General features: G+C 35.5%; 5 protein-coding genes across 9 annotated transcripts; 2 read left to right on the forward strand and 3 right to left on the reverse strand.

The window, feature by feature from the left end:
- The first annotated feature begins 4215 nt into the window (after window positions 1-4215).
- On the forward strand, window positions 4216-5514 carry LOC9315402. The gene is made up of 2 exons (XM_021028461.1): window positions 4216-4842; window positions 4920-5514. The coding sequence occupies exons 1-2, from the start codon at window positions 4314-4316 to the stop codon at window positions 4997-4999; spliced, it is 609 nt and encodes a 202-aa protein (XP_020884120.1). The 5' UTR covers window positions 4216-4313; the 3' UTR covers window positions 5000-5514.
- A 191-nt stretch (window positions 5515-5705) lies between these two features.
- On the reverse strand, window positions 5706-7438 carry LOC9315403 (probable glutathione peroxidase 2). The gene is made up of 6 exons (XM_002881135.2): window positions 7286-7438; window positions 6999-7075; window positions 6613-6674; window positions 6409-6527; window positions 6045-6212; window positions 5706-5956 (listed from the first exon to the last, which is right to left on the reverse strand). The coding sequence occupies exons 1-6, from the start codon at window positions 7328-7330 to the stop codon at window positions 5918-5920; spliced, it is 510 nt and encodes a 169-aa protein (XP_002881181.1). The 5' UTR covers window positions 7331-7438; the 3' UTR covers window positions 5706-5917.
- A 998-nt stretch (window positions 7439-8436) lies between these two features.
- On the reverse strand, window positions 8437-12382 carry LOC9317249 (tRNA(His) guanylyltransferase 1). The gene is made up of 13 exons (XM_002881136.2): window positions 12158-12382; window positions 11818-11949; window positions 11674-11718; window positions 11362-11531; window positions 11142-11227; window positions 10854-10961; window positions 10217-10473; window positions 9789-9920; window positions 9670-9714; window positions 9425-9594; window positions 9237-9322; window positions 9036-9143; window positions 8437-8723 (listed from the first exon to the last, which is right to left on the reverse strand). Exons 1-13 carry the CDS (start codon window positions 12259-12261, stop codon window positions 8604-8606), a joined length of 1563 nt encoding a protein of 520 aa, XP_002881182.1. The 5' UTR covers window positions 12262-12382; the 3' UTR covers window positions 8437-8603.
- A 280-nt stretch (window positions 12383-12662) lies between these two features.
- On the reverse strand, window positions 12663-14733 carry LOC9317250 (INO80 complex subunit D). Of its 5 annotated transcripts, none has more exons than XR_002332943.1 (3): window positions 14031-14733; window positions 13061-13380; window positions 12663-12977 (listed from the first exon to the last, which is right to left on the reverse strand). XR_002332943.1 is itself a non-coding variant. In XM_021030051.1 (3 exons), exons 1-2 carry the CDS (start codon window positions 14675-14677, stop codon window positions 13804-13806), a joined length of 705 nt encoding a protein of 234 aa, XP_020885710.1. In that variant the 5' UTR covers window positions 14678-14733; the 3' UTR covers window positions 12663-13380; window positions 13769-13803. The 5 variants fall into 5 exon arrangements, 3 of the variants coding, with proteins under 3 accessions (XP_020885710.1, XP_020885709.1, XP_020885708.1); XR_002332942.1 differs by having other exon boundaries at window positions 12663-12989; XM_021030051.1 differs by adding an exon at window positions 13769-13861 and having other exon boundaries at window positions 12663-13380.
- Window positions 14734-14842: 109 nt separating this feature from the next.
- Window positions 14843-16523, forward strand: LOC9317251 (40S ribosomal protein S3-1). The gene is made up of 5 exons (XM_002879290.2): window positions 14843-15016; window positions 15101-15248; window positions 15338-15509; window positions 15809-15995; window positions 16077-16523. The coding sequence occupies exons 1-5, from the start codon at window positions 14987-14989 to the stop codon at window positions 16290-16292; spliced, it is 753 nt and encodes a 250-aa protein (XP_002879336.1). The 5' UTR covers window positions 14843-14986; the 3' UTR covers window positions 16293-16523.
- The last annotated feature ends 332 nt before the right edge of the window (window positions 16524-16855 follow it).

A 16855-nucleotide genomic window follows, 5' to 3' on the forward strand; every position in this document is an offset into this window, starting at 1 on the left:
CATAGGGGGAATCCAAGCGATCATTCGCTCTACCCTTACCACTTGACTCAAGCTTGCCGACAACTTCTTATGCGCGACCCAAACGTCTTTTGCTAAATCCTTAATGAAACGCACCCGATCTCGACATTTCCCATTTTCACCGAAGACGTTCCCGCATCTCCACTTCCAACCCCACCAAACAGCTTGTGAAAATATTGTGGCCCACGGACATGCACCAATCTCCTTCTCATCACCCACGTTACTATAAATCCACTCCAGAAGAGATTGAGAGAAAAAGACTTGTCGTCGTTGTGGAGGTAAGAGACGAGTCCACACTCCCGCCATGGCGGGACAGTCCCGCAAGATATGTAGAATCGTCTCATCTCCACTGCTTAAAAGCCTATTTTATTCTCAAATAATGTTCTCTTGATCACTTATTACTTTTTGCCTTTTGCTTGAGTGGTTAATCTCATTTTTAAGTGGTTCTTCATCAATTTTCATTACACATAGGATAAATCTGTCGCGCAAGGTTCTTGAATTTGATATGAAGCTTTATTTCATGTTGCCTTGGATTTCTTCAGATGAAAGCTGCATAAGCCCATGTCACAAAACCTCTGTTTTGTTTTTCTAAGTATTTATCAGTTTGATGATTCTTTTGCATTAAATTGTTATGTAGGAACTTTGACTTTGAAAGAAGAGACAGAAGGTTTACAAGAACTAGACAATTCAGTGGAAATCCTGGTCCGGTTGGAATTGAAAAAATGGGCAGGTATGCTTGTTATTCCATCTGAATCTTCTTATATGTATTTTTAGAATTATACTCCCCCAAAATCATTTAAAGTAGTACATGAGCATATTATTTGGAAATGCAGGTTCATCAACAAGTCATTAAATCATCACTGACATATCTTCGACTGCGAAAAAGTTTATAAGAAGTGTGTCGTACTTTGCATTACTAGTTAGTAATATGAAGAAAAAGCTAGCTTCTGTTGATGAAAGCTGTATTCTGATGTCAGTTCTATTTTTTTATTGCAGAATTAGTTTTTAGCTCATTTTCCTGAGTTTTTGTTTTTATTTCCACTAGTGATCGAGATACAGATATAAAGACACGAGCCTCTGCTATGTAGTGCCATATTGCTTTCTGAAAAGCAGTTGGTCCTGGATTTGTTTCGATAGGGTATGTCCTGGTTCAATAACTTTTCTTTAACTTTTATTTTAACATGATTACAATGATGATTCATGGCTATTGTTTGTAGCTTTACAACATCACAGAAAGAGCACAAGAATCTCAAGGTTATTAGTAAAGGCTTGATATGGATGGTTTCGGCAGTTGATGACTTTGGTGTCCCACTTTTGAAAACTTAAGGTTCACCTGTTTATTAAAAACCTGCAGTATCTAAGTTATTTTCATTATGACAAAAGAGCTTTTTATGTCGATTTTGATAGATTTTAGTAAGGATGTTGGGATGCAATCTAGTATAGCTGGCACCAAAAATGCTACAATCAAACTTTTGGTCCAGGTGGCTATGAATTCCTTAAGCTGCTTCTGCTTTGTCTAACTTGTGTTTGTTAGAAGAACATATCTTAATATCTGATTAAACTGTGTTATTTCTGTTTGCAGATAACAAAGGGTTCTGAAATGTTGTCAAACCTGCACAACTAAGTGAACTTGATGCCGAATGTGAGAAAAAAATCCTTTGGATTTATTGTTTTTCTTGCTCTACTTATATTCTTTCATCAGGGGACTGCGGCTCCAAAGAGAGTTGTTAAGACGTCTGTTTCAACATCAACCTTTGCAAGAGGTCAGTAGCAAGATTAGCTTAATGATATGAGAATCCTGATTGGAAGGTGCTGTACAAATTGGAATGTTCTTTTGTTGTCTAAACCTAAAATTTCTTTTGCGGAATTACCCAATTTTACTTAAGCTTTAGAGTTGAAACTGAGTCTTGTAAACTTCTGTAGATGCGTTTGGAGTCAGTTGAAGCTGTAAATAAAATTCTTCAAAAGGCTAATAAACTTTGACTACCATTGGAGGTGTTGCAGCAGCTATGGGACCAGCTATCGAGAAGGCGAGCAAAGTTGGTGATACAAGTCAAGCATTAAAAATAATTTTTATACTGTAATATCACTTCCTGCCAGTTTTACCAAATACTTGAGTGATCTACTTCAGGGAATCTCTCAGGGACAACAAGAAGCACATGAGAGAATGCACCTTGACTGCTCGTGATTCATTTCTTAGGAGGTCAGGGCACATGTCTTCTGTTTGTTAATATCATTTCGTCAACTTAACAGTCTTTTTTATTCTGTTAATGCATATTCGTAACAGATGGGAACATGGGAGTATAAGGATGTAAAGATCTTTTTGATTGGTTGAAAAAACAGCTTGTTGGATTAAGTGACTTGGTGGATGCTATACATTACTAAAACCTGTAAGCACCGCAATGATGGTGACTCATCTAAAATTGTTATACTGCCTCATCAGCTTTAATGATTAATTTACATATGTTTGTACTGATTTCAATTTGTTATGCTTCTATGAATCTTTCTAGGAAAAATCAGCAAATTTGCAAAAAACAGTCGAAAGATGCATTTCAGAGATCTTGAGAGTCAGTGGACGAGAAACTGTAGGTATTCTTGTGTTAGCTTGTTATATTCATTGGATAGACCCCAAAATCTGATTGGTCGTGTACATTTCTCTCAGATTGAAAAGAATATCAAAGATATCTCAAGCCTGGCAATAGCTCTTATGCTTGAAAAAGTAAGACCATGATTTGTTCAAGGTAACTCTCCATGATCTGGTTGCCTAATTAGCATGCTCTTTCCTCTCCATTCCCTTTTTCTGTTCATGCTAACGATGTGTTTTTTCCTAACCATTTGAATCATCAAAAGCTTTGGGGCCAGAGTGTCAAAAGGTGTTTCAAAGATTTCAAAATCAACTTCTAGTGGTACATTGAAGCAATGAAATAGATCAGTAAGTTTCTGGCTCTTAACATATTTTCGTCTGTATTCAGTTTTGTATTTTGTAATGTGTTGCCCAAAGATTAGAAATAGTGATATTTGGTGGATGGGTGATAGATTTCTTGTTAAAAATAAATTGATATCTGATTCTCTAAATAGTTTTATTAAATCTCTATTTCAGAGCTATAACACTTAAAGATGCAAGGATGGTAGAGTTGGGAGAGGCAAACATTTTCTTAATACTTCATTTTAAGGTAAGTTGTTCCTCAAGTTTCTTTATGAAGAGTGAAGTAATTTTCTCTTTATTGCTCATATTTGATATCTCTCTTGCTTCATGCATATGCACAGGTCTTTGAAGAGTCAGGTAAAAATCTCTGCCTCTCTTATCAAGGTAAAAAGTTAACACAAACACCAAACATACAAACAACAACAACAACAAAAAAAAAATTCACGAACACTCAACACAATCACAAATACAAAACAAAAGACAATCAATCAAAACAAAGACTTCACTTTCACACAAGAATCGACAAAAACTCCACAAACTAAAAACTTCACATGCCACGAAACACAACACAAAAATCGACAAAAACAAACAAAACCCAACAAATTCTAAAACTAAAAACTTCACATGCCACGAAATACAACACAAAAATCAATGTCATATCTAGTCGCAATTCAATTTTATATGACGTAAATAAATGAGATTATTAGTGTATCTCTTCCGCAATGCACTTTTTAATTTATCATTCACTAGAAAATAATATATCATGATCATTTTAATACACTTTTTTTCTCCTTCTAAGTACTATACAAATTTTCACAATATTACTTTATCTTTCTCGATGTGATTCAGTGTTTGTTATTATTATGATTAATTATTTTTTTTTGGTAATGTAAATTGATGAACAGTAATTGCTTTAACCTTCTTTATGTAAAATTATCTTCTCTGGACTGGATGTAGGATTTTGCTGTTTTTGTAATGTGATATTTTTTTAAATAACAAAAACTTGTCTACAAAGAGGTTTATAGCAACTTTTTGTTTTTTTGTTTTTTTTGTTTATAGCAACTTATTATAAGTTTTTCTTCATACTGCCATCTAAAGAAAATAGATGTCCATAATTAAGTAGCAGTTGAAACTTGAAAGACAAACCAAGACGAATCCCAAAACGGAAACAGACTTAACCCAATGCTTCTCGAACATACATTTCATGGAATTCCTTTACATATGGCCCCACAAAAAGATGGCATATATACAATAATTGATGCTTCTACGTCGCCGCTTTTCTAAGAAAGAAACCATCTCCTTTATATAAATAATAATCTCTCCTCACCATTCATTTCCGATAACAAAAACAATCACAGAGAGAAAAACAATGGCTTGTATTCACATCGAATCATCACATCCATGGAAGACACACTCTGTCCAAGTGAAGAAACCAACAAATGCTGATGTTACATCGAACACAGTCTTACCAGAACACCACCACGACGGTGGTGACGGAGGAATCCAAGAAACGTGGGCCGCGATTGGAAACTCCATCGTAGGAGGAGGAGGCTATTTCGCCGGCGAGAGTAGGAATAAGAAGCTGGAGAAAAGGAAGAGCCAAGTGTTGCTTGAGGGATACGCTTTGGATGATAAAGATGATTTGACGAGAGCCAAGAGTTTGACGGATGATGATCTTGAGGAGCTTAAAGGTTGTTTAGATCTAGGGTTTGGTTTTAGTTACGACGAGATCCCTGAGCTTTGTAATACTTTGCCTGCGTTAGAGCTTTGTTACTCCATGAGCCAGAAGTTCTTAGATGATAAGCAACAAAATCACCACAAGTCCCCGGATGAAGATGATTCGCCTCCACCACCGACCACCACCGCTCCAATTGCAAATTGGAAGATATCTAGTCCTGGTAAATTAAATCTCTCAATCTTTGCTAGATTCCAGTGATTCTGAAAAACATTCTCTTGATTTGAATGTTTGATTCAGGTGATGATCCAGATGATGTAAAAGCTAGACTCAAATATTGGGCACAAACTGTTGCTTGCACCGTACGATTGTGCAGCTGAACAAGAATCGATCTTCTTCGTGTGTTTGTGATTGAACCAGGAAAAGACCGTCTTTGCAAGAATGAAGTCTCTGCCATTGTTAGCTGAGAATAGACCTGCAAATGGGTCTGTGGATAAACTGGTTTGGCTTTTACTTTAGCATTCTATGTATGTTATGTGTCTTAGTAGTATTCTTAGACTCTATGATTTTAACGACTTGGAAATAAATGTGTCAAGTGAATAAAAAAAACTTCAAATTCTTTGTCTACAATTTCTGCTGACTGTTTTGTTTGAGTGCAATGTGGTTGCTTTAACATCTAACATCTGAATTAGGGTTCTTGTCCTCTCATACGCAGTGATGAGATTTAGAGACACAAATCAATCTCCAACTGTTTTTTTTGAAGATCTCTGCTTTTGGCTGAGGTAACTGATCTAACTGTAACAGTTTTGATAACAATTTTATCTTCTGTATGCTTTTATGATCTTGTTTTTGTATCATTGGTAATTAGGCTTATATGATAACTTTGCTTCAATCACAAGATGTCAACAAAGAAAGCACATGACCTTTCTTTTATGTTCTTTTACATGTGATTCTTATCTTTTTGTCCCGTGGCTAGGAAAGAATCTGAAACGTTTTGTGGTCATAAGTTGTGAACACGCTTAAACGTGTCGTGTACGATAGGGCAACATCCTTCACATGTTCTTTTTTACGTACACAACTGTCTTATGGCCCAATAGAATTTATTATTCAACTTTTAATGTTTTGAGCTTTAAACGAGAGTCACATGATAATATGATATATCATCCCATGAAAAGACATCGAATACATCAATTATTTAAAACAAGAATGATAGATTTAAAGAAAATAAGTCTGCAATGTTGATGATTCTAAGATCATAATTTGGACCAAACGAAAGTTCTTGAAACTTCTTCTGATGATCAAGAAGAAGCCTGTCCCAACAGAGTTTGAACGTCCTTCTGCATAAACCAAAAACAAACCGGTCATTATTAAGATGGTTGTGTATGGATGGATTCCGGTTTAGGTGAAAGCCAGGATGGTACGTACCTCGAATTGAAGAGGAGAGGTTCTGGGAGAATATCTCTGTAAGACTTTGCCATCAGGAGAAACCAAGAATTTGGTGAAATTCCATTTGATGGCATCAATGAGCAAACCTCCTTTCTCTGCTTTCAAGTATTTGTATAATGGCGCCGTGTTTTTCCCGTTCACATCCACCTACATTGCCATCAACATTTCCGTCAAGTATTTATATATATACACTACTCTTTTTCTTTCACTATTAGACAATCATCATTCCTCATTAAGTTACTTATACACAAACTCACATCTCTTAATAATGTTGTAAAGATCAATCATTAGTAAAACATTAATCAATGAAATAGAGAAGTGTGATAAAGACAAAATGAATTACCTTGTCAAAGATGGGGAATTCAGCTTTGAACCTGGTGCAGACAGTTTGTTGAATCTCTTCATTGTTACCTGGTTCTTGTCCTAAGAACTGGTTACAAGGGAATGCTAATATCTCCAACCCTATTCATAATTTGTTACATGTATTTAGTTCCAGTCACAATTAAAACCGGGTTAAATTTTGTGAGAGTAGATATAAATCACAGACCTTGCTCCTTGTATTTCTCGTACAGAACATTCAGTTCCTTGTAGTTGGCATCAGTCAGACCACTGCAAGTTAATAAGAAATTTCAGTTTTTATTTCATCTATTTGATTGACTTTAAGCAAAATCTTGAAATTTGAACAAACGAAGACCAATATGACTAGAATCTTTGTTTATATTTTAACAAAGCAATATCGCAGTTAAGAACAAAGGACAGGTACTAATCAAACCAAACTGAACCGGATTGATCAACTACTAATTTCACAAGATCCTTACGTTTATATATATTTTGAATCTGGTAGATTACAAATACTATCTTGCATATATAACTAGGCAATGGCTTCTAACAAAAATAAAAATAAATAAATTGACAGTGAAAAAGGATTTTTACCATTTGGAAGCAACATTGACAATCAGAAGAGTTTTGCCTTTGTATTGGTTCAAACTCACATCGTTACCTCCGATATCCTGCCATTTTCATGAATAAAATATAAACACACATAGTTTTTTTTTTTTATAACAAACCTTAATTCTTCATCTATATTCTTTTGCCTGAGATCGAACTTTGAAAATTTCGCTATCTTATTTTTGGATCAAACCTTATGGTTTTTCTGTTTATTTGAATTAAGAATCTAAGACTAACAATAATGAAAAAAAAAAAACATTGAGAGAAAAAACCTTGACGGTGAAGTCGTAGATAGACTTTGGAGATTCATCCGCCATTTGCAGTGTCTATGGTCTCTCTCTTTGTCTGAGTTTTTAGTTTTGAAGAAAGAAGAGAAGAAATATAAATCTTTTAAATTTATTAACAAATATTTGTATTTATATATGGTTGAAAAATGTTATAAGATCAGAATGCTTTAAATGACGAATCTCTTGTGACGAATGGTGGGGTAAGCATCCACGACTTCATATTGATTGCTTACCCATCTTATTTTTATATTTTTCTTATTTTTATCTTTCATTTGATTAATCGGTACATGAATACAAATATATGGTTTAAAATTAAGAAATGCCAAATATAAAGGGAAACATATAATTCAATTTTTTTGCGTGTTAACTTACACGAAATTTATTTAATATTAACGGAATTGGAAATATCAAATTGCCACCTTTCAAATATTCCAAATGACCACTACAATTCACTTTCATATTAGCATTAACGATGATTAATGGAAAAATCTGTAGTAGGATTCCCTACCAATTATGGTTTCCAATGTTTGACCTGATTTTTCTTAATAATAGCTTGTTCAAAAAGCAAGAAACCTTGTAAATTAGGAAAACATCTAGAATTTTCAGATTTTAAGTTATTATAGCAGTTGTCACGTAAAAATAGTATTGTAACAAAATATCATTGGCTTTTTTCAATGTTTTTTTTGTTTTAGACTTGAGAGACCAGATCAAGAAATTTATTATATCTACTAGATTCAGTTATTTTTCTGTTAAATTGATAGACTTAAAAGTAATAAAATCAAATCAATTTGGCAAAAAAAAAATTATACTTTTGTTCTGGTGTATTTCCTACTCATCACTTACAATATTCACATTTTTTCACCAAATGTATACATGTACATAAAGTCGGATTTAAAAATGGAATGAGAACAAAACATATTTCAGAATCTAACCACCATACTTGAAAATTTTAGTCTGTAGGTCTTATCAAGTAGTTGGACCGACCTAATAGACATTTGAATTACTAGTATACAACAACATGATAGAAAATTATTAATAATACGCTCTCTATTGACTACATTAAAAAAAAAAATGGAGAGGATAAAGTTACTTTTACGTAACGCAGGAGAAGTTAGCAGTTGGTCGGTGCACAGGTATGGTGTGAATTTAATGTTTTACATATCTCTATCTCATATACATGTGAGCTAAGGTTTACCTCGTATAACACATGTTGTTGAAAAGAACTAGAGGTGTACGAATTGGAGATTAAGAATTTGCAATAAATTAATCTTACAAGTGAAGTAAAATACTAAAATGCAGCTGTTTATGAGTAGCTAAGAATGTGTGGGTGTTCTTCCCAGAAACTATGTTCGATGATGTTGCAATGATCTACGACCACTTCTCCTTCCAGTTTCTTCCCTGAAACTACTCCATTCTCAGCTTCCTGAAAAGAATATTCAGACAGCTGTTTAACAGGTAACTACAAATATCAAGCTCAATGGAAGATCATGTTCCACACTGTTCAAATGCTTGATGAGTTTGATAAGAAACGAGTAACAAACCTTGGCGGGTAGTAGTTACATTTCAGGTTTGGTATATGATGTAGCCATTTACGAGTTAATAGCCAAAGGTTTTAATTGATTTTTACGATAAGAACAGAGTTAGTTTGGCACTTATGAAGTTTCTTCAGCCAGTCCACTGTATCCTAATCTTTCTATGCATAGATTTAAAGTTTGATAATTAAGGCAATACTAACCTTTCGGCGGAAAACCGAAGAACCCATTCGAAAGATTACAGGTAATGCGTTGTACTCAATTCCAAATTGACGGCTAAGCAGCTCATTTTTTTCTCGTGTTTGGGTACCCTGGAAAAGACACTCACAGAGAGCAATATAAGAACTGTTTTAAGCATTGACTAGTACTTGAGAATGAAATTTTTATCCATCATAACAAAGTACCTTTAAGTAATCTTGGGATTGAGTTTTGGTTTTTCCAGACTTAACAAGCATCCAGAAACATGTATTGTACTGATTATTGATGTGGCCTGCCAAACGAAAATCAAAGAAAACATGAGAGTATTCATATCTAAAATTTCGGAAAGATATAGATGATTCCAAATCATTTATCACAGTGTTATTATACTCACAGTCAACTTGTCTCCAGGCCAGATAATCCAAAAGAATATTGTGTGTTGGATAGCATACAGCTCGTCCATCGAATGATGGAGGGTACTTCATTTCTTTGTGAGGGAAAAATTCTCCCCATTGTAACACATACGTCGATGTAAAGAAGGATGTGATTGCGGATATTATTTTACTGCAATGCAATACTAGAAATTAAGACAAGAAAATTAGGGAGATAGTGTAAGGGAAAAGAGAAATGTAGTTTAACCTGGATTGTCTTTTGTAGAGCTCGGATTCTTTCTTCAAAACAAAGCTGCAATCGATGATGAACTTAATTAATATCTAAGATATGTGAAAGCTGAGATAAACAGGTTGAGAGATGGACACCTGTACTCATCACTGACACCATAGGCAAAGTGAATATCCTCAAACTCCTCGAGAACAGCCACTGCACATGAATTCATAAGTTTCAGAGCTTGCTCATCATTTGGCTTCTCAAATTCATGAACGTCAGAAAATCTATCAAAATCCAAGCAAGCTCCATGAGTTTCATTTGCAACATAGAACACTAGTAAATAGTAATCAGTAATAAAATGACTTCTTTCTGAAAATGCGAGTTCAGATTCAAGAATCACAATATTCCCTAGACAAAAGCAACCACAACAGAACATATGAAAACTGAGCAGGCCAGCCCTGAGCAGGCCAGCCTAGCTGAATCCTATGGACCGCAATGACTTTACTAATCTAAGGCTTCAATGCAATATAATGACTGACAAACTTATAAGAGATCAAGACGATAAGCTATAGAAAATTACCTGTGAAAATGACAGCCATCAATCCTAACCACGACCCAGGTTAAAGGTAACAATTTGTTCTCAAACTGAAAGGACCTAATAAAATCTGGTTCAATTTTTCCAATGTCTTTCGTGAAGTGGCCAAGATCATTACATAGAGAGGGCTGCTCATTCCAAAAGCTTCTTCCGGCAATATTCTCCGAATGTACAAAAACAGCCTTTCTCCTCGATCTTTTTACAGGATTTCCATTCTCATCATGCTTTACAGTTTCTTCTACCTGAAGTTAAATGAAAGTATGTTACTGGAAATTTACAATAAGTCTTAGGTGTATTGCATCAAGCAAATTTATTGTGAACATCAAGCAAAATGCAATGATAAGAGAAGATCTGTAAAGTCAGTTTTAAACCTGAACATCAACTAAGCTGAAGTAATAGTTGGCTAGATTTTACAAGGGTTCAGACAACTGAAATTTACAAATTACAATGCATAAGCCTAAACGTACATGTGTACCAACAATATTGTTCAACAAACTAAGATTACTAACATTCATAGAGACTCCACTTACAACTGGAAGGCCTAAATTTCTAAATACATACACATCACATATCAAAGCAAGTGCTGTATATATAATTTGTAACAAAAGATATAAACTATCACCTTTTTCTTGAAAAGACAAGATCCTTGCCGAGACAATTCAGGAAGCGTTTTGTAATTGATACCAAATTTCTGAAAGAGAAGCTCATTTTTCTGCTGTTTTTGTGTATCCTGCAGGTATAGAAATCGTGTGATCAAACAATGTAATATCATTACTAAGCATGAAACTTGGCTTAAGAAGGTAAAGGGCCATTTTGACATCTGTATTAGAAAAAAAAAAAATTCTAGTCGTAGTGTATCCTGCAGACAAAAAACATTGATCTCTGCCATAGAAAAGCACGAACAACACACCTTTAGAATCTCTTGGGTTTCACTTATGCTCTTTCCACTCTTAACTAACATCCAGAAACAAGTGTCATACTGATTATTGGCGTGGCCTGCAACCAAAAAACAAAAACGAAACTAGTTTGCAAAGATAATTCACGCCAATAAGTATAAATAATATCCAGAACACAAAAAAAATCAAAGAATATGTGTCGAGTACAATATATATGTTGTCAGAATGTCTTACAGTCATGCTGTCTCCATGCGACATAAGCTTGAAGAACCTCTGCGGATGCACAACTTACAACTTTTGAACGGAAGGAAGGAGCATATTCTAATTTCTTTTGGGGAAAGAAGTCTTTCCATTTTGTTACATAAATCGCAGCAACGAACGAAGCTACCAACGACAAAATCTTACTGCATATAAACCAAAAACAAGAAAGTAAAAAACTATGAGTCAACCAGACAAAAGAAAACTCTATATAATTGTGTAAAAGGTCTCTTCAAGTGAACTCGCTTCTGAACAAGAAACATTGATAAATTTTAATGGAATCAAAACCTGGCTCGTCTCTGGTAGAATCTTGATGTTTTCTTGAATACAAAGCTACAAAAGACATGGAAAACAATTAAAATCGTGTACATGACATATCCATAAAGGTGTAAAAATCTAAAACAGATAAAGTCAATGAAGTGAATTTAGGACCTGTATTCGTCACTGTATCCATAAGCAAAAATGATGTCAGGAAACTCTTCCAAAACCGCAGCTGAACATGAATTCATCAAATTGAGGGCTGTTTCATCATTAGGCCTCTCAAACTCATGAACTTGGGAAAATCTATAGTTACCAAAGAAGGTAAGCAGGTGTCAGTAAAAAGCCCAAAAAAAAAAAACATTCTTTTAGGAACAATGTGAAATCATGCTTCCAAAATCCATTAAAGACGCAGCTTTTAATCATTATTTTCCCTCAAATTGTTCCAGAGATGCTACAATCTACACACCATCACCATTGACATTGTATGGAATAAAAGCGAGGAAAAAATTACCTAGAAAAATGACGACCATCGATCCGAACAACCATCAAGTTAGGAAGCATGACTTCATCCTCCAATTCGAATGACTTCACATACTCGTATTTGCTATTCGCCATATCCTCACGAAAGTCTCTGCTTCTTCTTTCTTCTTTGTTCTACTCTCTCACTTTGAAACTTTCAGCAGACACAAAAAAAAACACTGCAATCGAACCGGATACTAAACCGAAAGCTGAGCCGGTTCTCTACACCATCATTATCGTTAATCCAATTTTTTTTTTAACTGAAACCAGGCAGGTGTGTGTGTTCAGTTGACTAGGGTTCCATCGGTTCGATTGAAACCGCTTTCTTGCTATTAATATTGAAAACCGGATTACATCTAAACCGGTCAGATTTGGTTCTCTTTTAATTTCCGGTCGTTGCTTGAGTTGTGACCATTCCGGTTCCCCTTCAAATTATTTTCCTAAATTCTAAACCGGATAGCCAATATTGAAGTGTTCCAAGTTTTGGCTAGCCATAATTTCGAAAATACAATTTGTCAATTGCAATGCCTCGTTGCCTGAGTCTCCCATTGGCCATTAGACCATTACAATTTCACATTCGCTTTTCACAAGTAAATTGTACAAATGATCAAAATTGCAACAAAACTGAAATGGACATCTCCAAATGTTAGAATGAGTGCCAACACACAAGTTCTTATTGAGCCTATGAAAAGAGTAGAATCTTCATCTCAATAAACTACCACTACCTTAGCTACTATACCCTACCGGACACTGTAACAAAACCTCTCTTAATAGCTCAGCGCAGATAAACAACATCTGATACCTACAGGACACTGAAACAAAATCTGTAGAAGAATCAGAGCGCAACATATAAGTTTTATTTCACTTCTTAGAATCATTAGGCAAAGATCCTCACCTTTTCCCTTCTGGACATACACTGAAATAACTCCTGGGAACGCTAACAGCTTGACTCAGCTTGTATTTTCTTCTTTTACTACACTTTTAAGTTTACAATCCTTGTGTGGATTTTTTCGTTTTGCTTGAATATGATGCACAAACGCAGCTACTATAACATGGAGCTTCGGAGGAGGCTTGCTTGTTGAAGAGACATTGTGACCAGCATCCTTTAAAGCTTTAGCAACATGCTTTTGGGCTTTCTGGAAGTGTACATTACAAAGTACAGGAACAGTCGACCCAAGTGTTGGTTTTCCACAAAGTAATGGTCCTGATGGCGCTCTGAATGTACAATCCAAACAATGCAGAGTTAGGAGAGAACAGCTTAAAATATCATTATACTGTATATGCTAATTACAAACCAGTAAACAAAATTACCTATATATGAAACCTAATGTTATTAAAACCCAAATCTGAAACCTGGTTTATGTTTTAATACTACCCACAATGGGACTATTCTAACTCAACTACATTTTCACAGAGTTTCATCCCGTTGTTCAGTTAAAACTCATTGTTAAAGATGAACTAGTTATGCTAATATTCATAATCCTACCTCATTTGCAAAGACACATCAATAGAGACATCTTTTGTCAGTTATGTATATCAACCGGAATAACGCAGCACATCAATCAAGTTTATAAAACATAGCCAAATCTAGAAAAATGGTTACCGAGGATCACTATATTGGTGTCCAAAGCTAAAACTTCACCCAAACTCTATGGAAAACTTTGAAAAAGAGCCAAGTGTCAATCCCAAATCCTTTCTGCAAACTTGAAAAAATGAAACATAACACAAACTGTGTTTGCCGTTTTAATTCATCAGCACTACAACACCTTAACCAACTATAATATGTAAAGAACACAACTTGAAGCACCAATTACTTTGTTTTATACGAGAATTTCAAAACCAAAGAAAGAGAAAGTGAAACAAACCGTTTAATGACGTTTGTACAACCAGTGTAGAGCTTCTGCTTACTATCCTTAAGAATATGGAGCTGACAGTATCTCGTAAGCGCCATAGCTTTAGCTTTGCATCCATACATACAACTCCCACTGTTACTATTCGCATACTGATCACTCTTAACACCATTACCACCATCATTGTTATTACCATTATCTCCACTACCTTCAACAGCATCACCATCTCCGATATCTCCCTCTTGACCAAGCCTCCGTCTCTTATTCGATTGATTATGTTCGTCTTTAAATGGACTAATCCCATACTTCCACCAATAATCCCTGTGTTGCGCCTTGACATCCTCCATTATAGCCCAATAATTGTCTCTATAACACTTGGCGAGCTGCATCAGGTTGCGTGATCGGCGATGGAGAAGCTCCGGGCGGGTTAGGTGACTGGAAAGTGCGAGGATTTCATCTTCTTGTGACATCGTAATCGGTAAATTCGAAGTCGACGGTAAAACGTTTGTGCTAGGGTTAGTGTTTAAGGTAGGGTTCCGTATTTGGGGTTCGGCTGAGGTGGAAGCCACGGCGGAAGTAGATGCAGCGCCGGAGGAAGACGGAGGCCTTGGCGGTTTCGAGGAGAAAGGGTTTTGCTGAATGTTCTTGGAAGCTGACGCCATTGCCGTCGTCGGGAAATGACAGAGCTTCAAAATCAGAGATTTTTGTCGGAAGTGAAATTATTAATTTTAAAAAATAATATTAACAACTTCCAATTTTAAAATTTATTAAAAGCCCATTAAATGTCCATTAGGCCGGATTATTCAACAAATAGGCCCAAATTCAATTTGATGTGAAACCTAAGTTTCTGAATTAGGTCAATATAAATACTAAAATCATAGTATCTGATAACGAACACGAGCTTACCGATTCTCTTTCGTCTCAACATTTAGGGTTTCAGAGATCGGCTTCCGATTTTCACATCAACAAATATGGCGACTCAAATCAGCAAGAAGAGAAAGGTGAATTTCTGATTTCATTTTTTGATTTCAATGGATTTCTCACGCTGTATCGTATTGGAACTGAATTGGTTACTGTGTTTGTAGTTTGTAGCAGATGGTGTATTCTACGCTGAATTGAATGAGGTTCTCACAAGAGAGCTTGCAGAGGATGGTTACTCTGGTGTTGAAGTTAGGGTTACTCCAATGAGGACTGAGATTATCATCAGAGCTACACGTACTCAGAATGTTCTCGGTATGTTTGTTGATCGTTTCTTCTCTTTCGATTTAGGAACTGTGAGAATGTGTTTTCGAGATCTGATATCGAAAATGTTGCGTTTTTAGGAGAGAAGGGGAGGAGAATTAGGGAATTGACATCTCTTGTCCAGAAGAGATTCAAGTTTCCAGTAGACAGTGTTGAGCTTTATGCTGAAAAAGTTAACAACAGAGGTCTCTGTGCCATTGCTCAGGCTGAGTCTCTACGTTACAAGCTTCTTGGTGGTCTTGCTGTTCGCAGGTATGACATTTCTCTAGTTTTTTTTTTATGTTTTCTCTTGCGATTTGTATATTACTTGTTTGATTAGATATAGCAATTGTGACTGTTACTGAGCTATTGATTTTGTTTAGCTTACTTGGCCTTCTAAGCAGTTTAGGATACAACTGGAATTGTATTTCTCTGTGGGGTTTCTTTAAATGCACACGCTTCGTGGGTTTTGTGTAATTGTTATGTCTCTATCTACTAGAGCACTCTGATCATACATAATGTTTCACTTGAACTTCTCATCGTTAATATTGCTATGGTTGTTTGCTGTACAGGGCCTGTTATGGTGTTTTGAGATTTGTTATGGAGAGTGGAGCTAAGGGATGCGAGGTCATCGTGAGTGGAAAGCTCCGTGCTGCACGTGCTAAGTCGATGAAGTTCATGGATGGTTACATGGTTTCATCTGGTCAACCAACTAAGGAATACATTGACTCTGCAGTGAGACATGTTTTGCTTAGACAGGTCAGTTTTCTCCTGAGTTTCTTATTTTCCATATAGTGAGTTAGTTATACCGGCTTTGTCTAATATTGTCCGCATGTGCAGGGGGTGTTGGGAATCAAGGTGAAGATCATGCTTGATTGGGATCCTACGGGAAAATCAGGACCAAAGACACCATTGCCTGATGTCGTGATCATTCATGCTCCTAAAGATGATGTTGTCAACCTCGCGCCTGCTCAGATTGCTGCTCCAGTTACTCTTGTGCCAGAGGCTCCACTCACAACCGTAGATTACCCTGAGATGATTCCTCCAGTGGCCTAGAGAAGACCTTTTTTTACTATTACTCCATGGGATCTTGTTCTTTTTGTTATAACTTTGCTACTTCTTTTGACAGTCGCTGGTCGTATCTTTTATATCCTCAAATCAGTCGAGTTTTTTCTCATGTTGTTTCTTAACCTATGTCAAAGTTTTGTGGAGGTTGAATGCTTTTAGTTCCATGAATTTTTTGGTCTTAAGACTCTTAATAATAAGAACAAGAATGACGAGTATCCATGTATATTTGATGTAAATAATTAGTACATGTAACAAGTAACTTGTTAGACATATCGAAAAAGACTAAAGAGACAACAAACACATTAATACAAGTTTAACATTTGGATTACTGGTCCTTATAAGATATCTTACGAGATTGGGAGAAAAATTGTCAAAGATTTTAGATAATCCATTCTTTATTATAAATACTCACTGGTTAAAGATTTCTGTCAAAAAAAAAAAAAAAAAAAAAAATCCACTCTTTCCTATGATGATATAATTATTTACTCACTGGTTAACTAACAATCTAGTGCAAATAATCTCAAAAGGTGTTTTACTCGGAAGACTTTTTT

The sequence above is a fragment of the Arabidopsis lyrata genome, assembly GCF_000004255.2.
Source record: "Arabidopsis lyrata subsp. lyrata unplaced genomic scaffold ARALYscaffold_4, whole genome shotgun sequence".
NCBI lineage: Eukaryota > Viridiplantae > Streptophyta > Magnoliopsida > Brassicales > Brassicaceae > Arabidopsis > Arabidopsis lyrata.